General features: G+C 30.4%; 1 protein-coding gene across 1 annotated transcript; it reads right to left on the bottom strand.

Moving 5' to 3' along the window:
- Positions 1-815: 815 nt before the first annotated feature.
- LOC129317348 (zinc finger BED domain-containing protein RICESLEEPER 2-like) lies at positions 816-2492 on the bottom strand. Its single transcript, XM_054961690.1, has 5 exons — positions 1936-2492; positions 1653-1844; positions 1487-1571; positions 1062-1386; positions 816-955 (listed from the first exon to the last, which is right to left on the bottom strand). The coding sequence occupies exons 1-5, from the start codon at positions 2490-2492 to the stop codon at positions 816-818; spliced, it is 1299 nt and encodes a 432-aa protein (XP_054817665.1).
- Positions 2493-9913: the final 7421 nt, after the last annotated feature.

Genomic DNA, 9913 nt, shown 5'->3' with positions numbered 1-9913 from the left:
ACATAGTTTTAAAAAGGCTAAAATATCTAAAAATACCTCAACTTGCATCATTTTCATCTAAGAGCCCTGATCTTTTAAAAGTTAAAAATTAACACCCTCACCTTTTAAATCACGACAAGCAACACTTTACTGTCAAAATCACTGTTAAATTTAATAGCAAATGCCACATCAGACTAAGGAGAAAAAGAAAAATACAATGGGGATGACATGGAATATTTAGCATTTTGGTAATTTTAATGTTGCTAAAAATGCATGGATTTTACTCAAGGATCATTTTGTCAATTAACATCCTCAACATGAACCCTAGTTCCTATTGCCAAGTACCATCCTTATCCCCAATAGCCAGGAATGTTGATTTTAGAGCTGGGAAAACGGGTTGGCCCGGCCCTATAGGGCTAGCCCTTGAAGGGCTCAGGCCTAAAAGGGCCAACCCATTTAAGCCCGAGTTCCCTTTAAGGGGTTCAATCCTGAAGCCCAGCCCTAAGCATAACGGGCTTAGGGCCGGCCCTACGGGCTTAGGGCCCTTTTGCCTTTTTTTTATTTTTTTCTCAAATTAAAATTGGTTCAATCATTCCTTTATGACATAAGCTAAATAACAATAAGTAATAAACAATCAAACTATGCACAATAAACAAGTAGCAATATCTAAAGAAACAAAACATCTAAATAAGCTAGATGTTAGAAACACAATCTAAATGAAAATGATAGCATGCAATGAAGCCAAGATGAGCTAAACCTATCCAGTACAGTATCCACCACCAAGAACCATAGTCTCATGAAAATATTTAAATAAATACACTTAAATACTCAATAACTCAAATGTTGGTAGCATCATCATTATCTTCTTCTTCTTCACTATCATCAAGCTCAACAAAATTTGATTGTGATCCACTTATAGCTGGCTCATCAGGGGCAAAAATATCAAGACTTTCTTCTTCTTCTTCACCTTTATTATCTGCAATAAATAATAAACAAAAATACTCACACAATTATAGTTATTATTTCTCATGTTGTTTGTAATTTGTATGGTAAAAAATAAAATAAATTGAAATTAAAATTACCATTATACACAAAACCATGTAACCAATTACGAACGCAAATGATAGCCTGAACACTAGCTGGAAGAATGGAACTCCGATACTTTGTTAGGGCGCGTGAACCGATGCTAAAAGCTGACTCACTTGCTACTGTAGTGATCGGAATGCTAAGAATATCAGCCGCCATCCTTGAAAGAATTGGATATCGATGTTGATTACTCTTCCACCAGTTTAAGACATCCAATTCTTTCCAACTATCAGGCTTTAGTATTGGTTCCTCCAAATAATTTTCAAGTTCAGACTTATCCAAGGAAGAATGGTCCATAATTGCATAAATATCTTGATAATCCTGCATCATGTATTTATAAAGGATTAAAAAAATATCAAACAAATACTAGATTAATGAAAAAGGTGAAAGAATTTAAAAAGACAAAGAATTTAAAACTTACATCAAAGGCATCATCAAAAGAGGCTGATGTTGAAACACTTGAAGCCAAGGCAGAATGATGAGTAGTGACCGTTGAAGCTTTATAACTTGATCCACTTGCAGCCCCATCAACTCAAAGATTGGTAAATGTCCCCATACTTGAATATTCATTAAACATGAATATTAACTTGCTCTTAATATTAGCAACCTTTTCATAGCAAGTGATAGGGTCAATCTTCGTATAGCAATATTGTATTATATTAAACTTCCATCTTGGATCAAAAACTACTGCAAGTGCAAGAATGATACTGTACTCATTCCAGTACTTGTCAAACTTCTGTTTCATTTTCCTAGCCATCTCTTGAATCACAAGATTAGGGCTTTTCATATTTGCATCAAGCAACATCTCAATTTTGAAAATTTGCATAAAATAAGAGTTTTGATGTAGGATATGATGACCCAGAAATTAACCTTGTAATCTTCTCAAATGGCCTCAAGAAGCTGCACATCGCATCTGCTCTAGCCCACTCATCATTTGTGAGACCAAATTTGTAATTTGTATCATTGATAGCCATATGTGCAAAAGCACGGTGATATTTAATTCCACTTTCAAGCATTGTGTAGGTGGAATTCCATCTAGTGGGCACATCTAGTCGCAAGCCTATTGAGGTGTTAATGCTACCAACTTGCTCAACACATTGTTTAAAAAGAATTGACCTTGCCTCTGATGCTTTCACAAATTTAATACTTTCTCTAATCTTATGCAAAGCAGAACTTGTAACTTTCAAACCCTCCTGAACTATCAAGTTTAGGATGTGAGCACAACACCTCACATGAAAAAATTCTCCATTACTCACTAATTTGAAATCATCTTGCAAACTCAACCTCTCTTTCAATATGTCCTGCATATTATCATTTACAGATGCATTGTCTAAAGTAATGGAGAATGTTCTATTGTCAATCTCCCAATCAGTCAAACATTCATGCACTTTTCTAGCTAGCTCTATCCCAGAATGTGGAGGTTCCATTTTACAAAATGAAAGTATTTTACTACATAATTTCCACCTTTCATCCACAAAATGAGCTATCAAACAAATATACCCTTCAAAACTCACAGAAGTCCAACAATCAGATGTCAAACAAATTTTACTATTACTTCTCTTCAACTTTTGTTTTAAATTTTCTTTTTATCGAAGGAAGAATTTCATAACATCAGCAACAGCAGTTTTTCTAGTAAAAAGCCTAACATCAGGATTCAATGTCAAAAGTAGTTCTTTGATCCACTTGTATTCAACAAAGGAATAAGGAAGATCATGTTCAATTATGGCCATAGTTATAATCCTCCGAATTCGCATATTATTAATTTTTTGACATCTAATATTGCCTTCTTTATCCAATAACATCACTCTAATATCATGAAATTTGTCCAAAACTTTACAAGATCTAGCATGCCTATTTAAATGTGAAGTACCATTAGTCCCACCAGATGCTAATAAAGTTTGACAGCCATTACACCTTGTTTTAGGTTTTCCATTAACCTCAATTCTAGTAAAATACTTCCAAACATCAGATGTTAAAGTTCTAGCCTTTTTAGACTTGGATTCATCGGTCTCTTGAACAGAAGAACATGACTTACCTCTGGACCTTTTAGCTTTTAGTTCATCATCCACCTGCACGTCCTCTGCCTCTTGAACTATACCAGCAACTAAACTAGGGAACATACCACTCTTTATCAATGTTCTATCATCACACTTGGCTAAATCATTGCTAGAGACATTGGTTGCTTTGCTCTTACTCTTATGTGATTGTGAAGCAGACATTATAAATTTCAAATACTCTCTGCCTGTTGCATTGCATCAAAGTAAAAGGAATAAATTACTCACAAATCAAAGTTCGAACAGAACACTCAAATACCTAAACCCAAGCAAAAAAAGAGAAAGCTTAAACCTGTGCGAGCGATTGTGCGTGATTCAACAGATGCGGGAACAAAGAATACTAGAACTCAGCACACAGAATAGGGAACTCAGTACAATACAGCTGTGAATTCGCGAGAACAAAGATTGGTGAACAGCACGTTTAATATATCAAAGAACACGCAAGTAAAAGAGAACTCATTGCACGACCTCGACGGTAACAATAAGACGGTGGAAGATCAACGCCACGGTGAGGATTAGAACTACAACATTTGAAGGTTGATTCGAGTTGAGGAGGGAGATCAGACGATGGAGAGCTGTGCGAAAAACACAACAACTAGCAGCTTGGAATATAGATCAGACGACGTTGATTCGAGCTTGGAGTTGCTACAGTAATGGATGAGAGCGAGATGAGAGCCTCAAGTCTCCAGCTTGTCAGAAAGACCAAAGATTGAAAGAGAAAAATGATTGCCACCTACTGTGCACGGAGCCACAAACTAACGGAAGTGAGACTGAGAACAAGATTAAGAATGCAGATCCGACGACAATCGATGGTGGAGCTGCTACAGCAACAGACGAGAGTGAGAGCGAGGTAAAAGCGAGATGAGAGCCTCAAGATAGTCAGAAAGATCGAAGAATGAAGTCTGAAAGAAAGATCACCGTCTGCCACTGCCACCGACCACCCATTGTGCAAGATACAAAGACACAAACTGAGACAGTAAGAGCGTGAGACTGACGAAAATGAGACCGAGGGTGAGATTCTGAGAACAAGAACTTAGGGTTTTTTTTTTAAATTTCCTCCTTTTGTCCTTTAGTAAATAACTAAATATGGGCTCCAAGTCCAACTTACACAATTTTTGTCTAGCCCATTAATCCTTCACTCATTATGTCCATAATTAAAAAAAAATCAAGGGCTTAAACGGGCTGGCCCTCGGCCCTTTAGGGCCAGCCCGTTTAAATTAAGGCCTAAACGGGCCAGCCTATTTGAGACCATTTTCCATTTTAAGGTCCTAATTATAAGCCTGGCCCTCCTATTATACAGGCTTAAACGGGTAGGCCCTACGGGCTCGACCCATTTTCCCGGCTCTAGTTGATTTGGTCTTTATATATAAAAAGAACGATTTGATCTTTTTCTTGCTAGAATTATTTAACACCACCAGCCGCGAATTCATTATTTTTTGTAGAGATATATAAAACTTGAGAAACCTGAAACATGAAAGAAACAATGAACAAATATTGGGAGTTTGAAATGGAGTTTATATCCAATGCCCTCGGTGAGATTTTTTGGCCAAGATAATTTCATCTCATATTTAGAATTAAAAAATTTTTAAATTAAACTTTGTCTTATGTTAAAGACAAGAAGAAATATCTACTACTAGCAGGGGCGAATTCAGAATTCATCACATTGAGGGTCATAATTAAAATTTCATCTAAATGTAGGGATCATAACTGACATTTTATCCAAATGTGGGAACTAATAGTTATTTTTACATTTTTCATAAACAACATTACATTTTTTTAAACAAAATTTGGGGTGTACGGGGGCCACAGCCTCTACTGGTAGCAGCTACTACTCCCTGAAAAGTATAATATAAAATTTCTTTTAAAAATTTTATTTTATTCAAAATATAGGATGATAGACAAGTTTTGTATTTATTTTTTTAACTATACTTTCATTTTAGTTATTATTCTTATTTTTTAAAATATTTTAAAATTTTAATTACTATTATCAAGACTCTTATATAAAGTATTTTAATAATGGTATGAATAAAAAATATTGACACTTGTAAAAATCTGAGGTTTTAACTATCATTATTTATAAATTATGGATTAATTAATTATAACTTATATAATAGGTTGGATGGAGAATTTTACTATCAAACTATAGGCGACCACTAACTAATTGCCATGTAAATGGCTTTTAATTTCATACATCCGGATTTGACCGGAGTAGTACACCTGATTTGATGGGTGAGTCTTCTAGTAAAAATTTTTTACATACACAAAATTTGAATTTAAGACCTTATTTAAATAAAATTGCGTTGCTTATCACTCAAATTAATTCCTGTTGGTACATGCAAGTAGTAGTTGTACAGACGGTTTGGTGAGCATTGGCTTCACGTATAGTGCATTAGACCGACGAAATTCCAGAATGTTACACGGGCTTTGAATGATTTTGTCAAAAAGTGATAATAATTAAGTTTTTAAAAACCGGATCGTGATGCATGCCTTGATTTTAATATTATATTAATAATAATAATATTAAAGAGCGGGAAGGATATGGAAAACGAGGGAGACAAAAATATTAATTTATTTCTTATTAATTCAAAAAGTTTTCGTAAGAAACATTTAAATTAATATTATTAAATGTTATTTAATGAGAAAGGATTCTCATCTTGGTGACTTGATTTTCTGCGTTATGAGTAACTAATTCCTTCCTTTAAATCCCAATTCTCGTTTACTTGTCCGGTAAGATTTTTAAACATTGATAATAATAACAATAGATGTTAAATCAAAAATTCCATTTTGTTGATTATCAGCAATCTGTATTGAAATATAGTTTACAATATTTCTGTTAATTTTAAAGTTTTTAAAGTTATAAAACATTATTGCCAGAGTCCTATTGATTGTTAGAGAACCCGCTACTCTTTACTGGATATGTGCTGCTGTAAAGGAACTGCATCGAATTTGTTGAAGAAGGAAGTATCTGGATTGATAAGATCAAGTGTTGAAGTAATTGCAACCTATTAAATTGGTTGAAGTTTGTAGAGTTAGAAATTCGGACGGGCTGGGCTCATTTAGACTTAACCCGAATAAGCTCAACTCCTCAAAAAATCCGAATAGCTAAGCCTGGTCTGAATTTCTTCGGGCAATCCAAATACTTAAATTTTATTTTTAAAATCATTTTTAATTAAAATTTTTACTTTAAAATTAATTATTTTATTTACAAAAATATATTTTTTTGATACTTAAATGATGTATAAGACTCAAATATATGATATTTTAATATAAAATGACCTAAAATTTAAATAATTAATTAATATTTATTTTTTTATATATTTTGTGAAAACAAAATAAATTATTTGGATATTCAGGCTTATTCGGGAGCCTGAATAGGCCCAAACATAAAAATATTATAATTTTTTTAAATGTGGCCCTAATTTTTTTCAGACTGATTCGGGTTAGCCCATCAGGCTCGGCCTGAATTACCGGCTCTAAAAGTTTGAGAGGTCTTGGTGTATGTGTTGTGGCTTCTTTCCAAAACCAATAATTTGAGCAAGCCAAGCTAATTTAAGTTGGGCTTATCAATTTAAGTGAGGCTTATTTAGTTTGGGCTAAAAAAAATTAAAAATATAAAAAAATTTTATAGTCAAACCCAACCTTGACATTCTTGAGCTTCAAGTTTATTGGAGCTAATCCAAATTAACAATTTTTTATTTTCAAAACAAATTTCAATTTTTACTTTTAAATTAATTCTTTTTATTATTATAAAAATATAAAATACACATTTGGAATAGTTAAAAAAATTAGAATACTTCCGCTTCTAGAAGGATGATCCAGTCTCTGTAAAATTGGAATACTTAAAAAAATTAGAATACTTCAAAAAGATGCTTAGGATGATCCAGCCTCTTCATCAATCACCCCCCTTCTACAAGCTTAAAGTGAGAGTTGGACCAAAATTAAATTTTAGCCAAATAATTGGGCTTAGGAAAAGAAAATTACATTTTAACCCAAACAATAGCTAATTAATATTTCAAATGCCACAACAACGTTGTGCTTATAATTTTATAAACATGAGTGCTAATTTTTTGATTAAAAAATTAAGGATAAAATTATAATTTGACCTTTAAATTATAAGCCAAGGAATATTTGAGACTCTAAACTTATTTTTAATTCATTTTTACTCTTAAACATTTAAAAAATCATGGCATTCTCCTCTTACTGTTAATTTTGGCTGCTAATTAATTTAAAAATTATCAAAACTGAATTTAATAATTACGAAAAATCCAAAAAATTATAGATGATCAACAAATAAAATTTATAATTTTCAAGTCTTTTTATGTGATTTTTTTGTCCGTTATATAAACAAAAATAAAATGTTATGTAATTAGAGAAATCTGTAGTTGCAGAAAAGGTTTTAATTATTTAATGTTATGTAATATAAATAAAAATACTACGTGCATGAGCATTTAAAATATTAAAATTAAGGATTAAAGGATAAAAATATTCATTAACTTTTTCTCTAAGGGCATTTAGCACTTTTAGGTGTAAATGTGTAAGAATACCCATGAACTTGTTATAATGAGTGCAATAGTTTCCATTTTATTAAATTTGACTAACATTTGTTAACATTGATCATTAAAAAAATGAAGCAAATATAAGGTGCAAAAATACCTACTCCTTTTGTTTAAAAATATAAGGCATTTTTAACTGAATATTACCTCCAATAAAATAGTTACCTACTTTTGAACTAACTCTATTTTTTTATATTTACCATTGTTAAACACCTTATAATAAATACAATCATATATCAATATAGGCACTTTAAAAAAAAGATAATAATTACACCTAAAAAAATTAAAAATGTCTTATATTTTTTAACATCCAACTCCTCAAAAAATGACTTACATTTTTAAATAGAGGGAGTATAATTTTTTTTCTAGGAACTTTGCGTATTCTAAAGTTAACATTGGTGCATGAGTAGCCATTAATGTTATAAAATAAATCAACATTTCCTAGTTTATTACGTTCTATTCTTAGAACTTTGCAATTAATGTTTAATTATTTTAACATATTGGGGAATTTTATGGCTGCACTTGAGTGTTCTAAATTTTTTTTCTTCTTCCAAGCATATTGTGGGTGCTTGAATAAGCTTGAAAAATATGAATTAAGTCCAAATCCAAATGGGTTTAACCTGAATAATTGAATTATTTTTTATTATCAATAAAATAAGATAAAAATAGAAAATTTTAATTTTTAAGATAAAAATTAAAATTGAATAAATAAAAAAATAAAATAATATTTAAAATTTGAATAATTGGGCTAACTCAAATAAGATCAAAAGCTTGAGTTATTAGGACTAAACTTGACTTTATGGCTTTTTTTTATAAAATTAATCGATATATATATTATTATTGACTTAAGGATATAAAAAGTTATTAAAAAAAAGTTTTTGAATATTTGTCACCTTATGTTTGATTTTTTTTTAATTGTCAATATTAACAAACGTACAAGCTCATCACAATTTTTATTCCTTTTTTTATTTAAAGATAATGGATGCTTTTAAAGAAAAAATTATGAGACATTTTGGTTCCCTTAATTTTTTTATTTTTTTTTTTGGGTTTTACCGGTAATCTCTTAAAGTTCGATATAGATGCGAACTTTACTACAGAAGGAAAACAATGTGTGTGCAAAATAGGTGGTGTCACTGCATGTAGGGCCTGCCAATCTGATATCGATGCCAACTCACAACAAAACAAAAGATTTTGAAGGGCTTACTTCACAATTTTGAGAACAGTTTTTTATTTTTTAAAATAAAAAATAAAAAATTCATTTGGTAATATATTTTTAAAAATTATTTTGGAGAATAAAAAAATAAAATATTATTTTAAAAAAAATAAAAAAAATAAAAATAACTATTAGGTTTTTAGGATTATTATTCTAAAAAATAAAAAAAATGAGAAAAATACTTATTTTTATTATTTTTTCTCAAAACATGTTCTATAAAACATCAATTCTCAAAATAATAAAATAAAAATAATTTTAAACAATATGATATTTTGATACCAACTTTACAATTATGTAAAAAGTTTTTTTTTTTTTTAATGAAAGAAGGATTAAACAGTTAGTACATGAGGTAACTGCTTATCCTGTCCTCATCCACAGCGTGTGATGGTTGGCTGGTGGGGCCAATTTTATGTAAATAAATAAATAAAAGGATTAATGGGCAAAATAGATCATGAATTTTTGCTTGAAAAACATCCCAAATCCTAAAAATTTAAAATATATAAAATAAATCTTAAATTTTTAATTTTGTAGCAAATTAAACCCTAACATTAACCTTTTTAATACTGTTATTGTTTACCATGTGCTCCAGTTAATTAGTGCTATAGATCCTAAACTATTATATAAGTAACGTTTTGAATCCTAAACTTTAAAATTTTAAGCAAATTACTCCCATCGTCTATATATAAAATATTGACTATTATGTAGATCAAATTAATCTCAGTGTGATTTGCCATGATGAATGCATAATTGGCTGTAGCGAACAACCTATAATTTGTAAAATGACATTTTTTTTGTCCTTTTTTTACAATGTTTTTCAAACGATTGGTATTTTATATTTTCATATACTCTATAAATCTGATTTAGTCTTATTTTGAATAATGTTTTTATTTAATAGTGAAAATTTGAAATTTCATTAAAAAAATTAAATATTCAAAAAATTTAATTAACTAGTTAGTTTAAGTTTTAAATTTGTTGATGAAATCATCAATTTTTGCATCTATCATCTATAATAATGTCACATCTCTTGT

This window comes from Prosopis cineraria, unplaced genomic scaffold, assembly GCF_029017545.1.
Source record: "Prosopis cineraria cultivar Desert tree isolate PC_DT_omini unplaced genomic scaffold, ASM2901754v1 PC8, whole genome shotgun sequence".
Lineage (NCBI taxonomy): Eukaryota > Viridiplantae > Streptophyta > Magnoliopsida > Fabales > Fabaceae > Prosopis > Prosopis cineraria.
The sequence above is the reverse complement of the archived record's forward strand: the minus strand, read 5'-3'. Positions and strand labels throughout refer to the sequence as shown.

Coding starts and splice junctions, on each gene's coding strand:
- LOC129317348 (XM_054961690.1), bottom strand. CDS start 2,492: ATGGAACCTCCACATTCTGGGATAGAGCTAGCTAGAAAAGTGCATGAA. Junction 1,572..1,652: donor GTTGCTAATATTAAGAGCAA/GTTAATATTCAT, acceptor AAGTGGATCAAG/TTATAAAGCTTCAACGGTCA. Junction 956..1,061: donor ACATGGTTTTGTGTATAATG/GTAATTTTAATT, acceptor TATTTATTGCAG/ATAATAAAGGTGAAGAAGAA.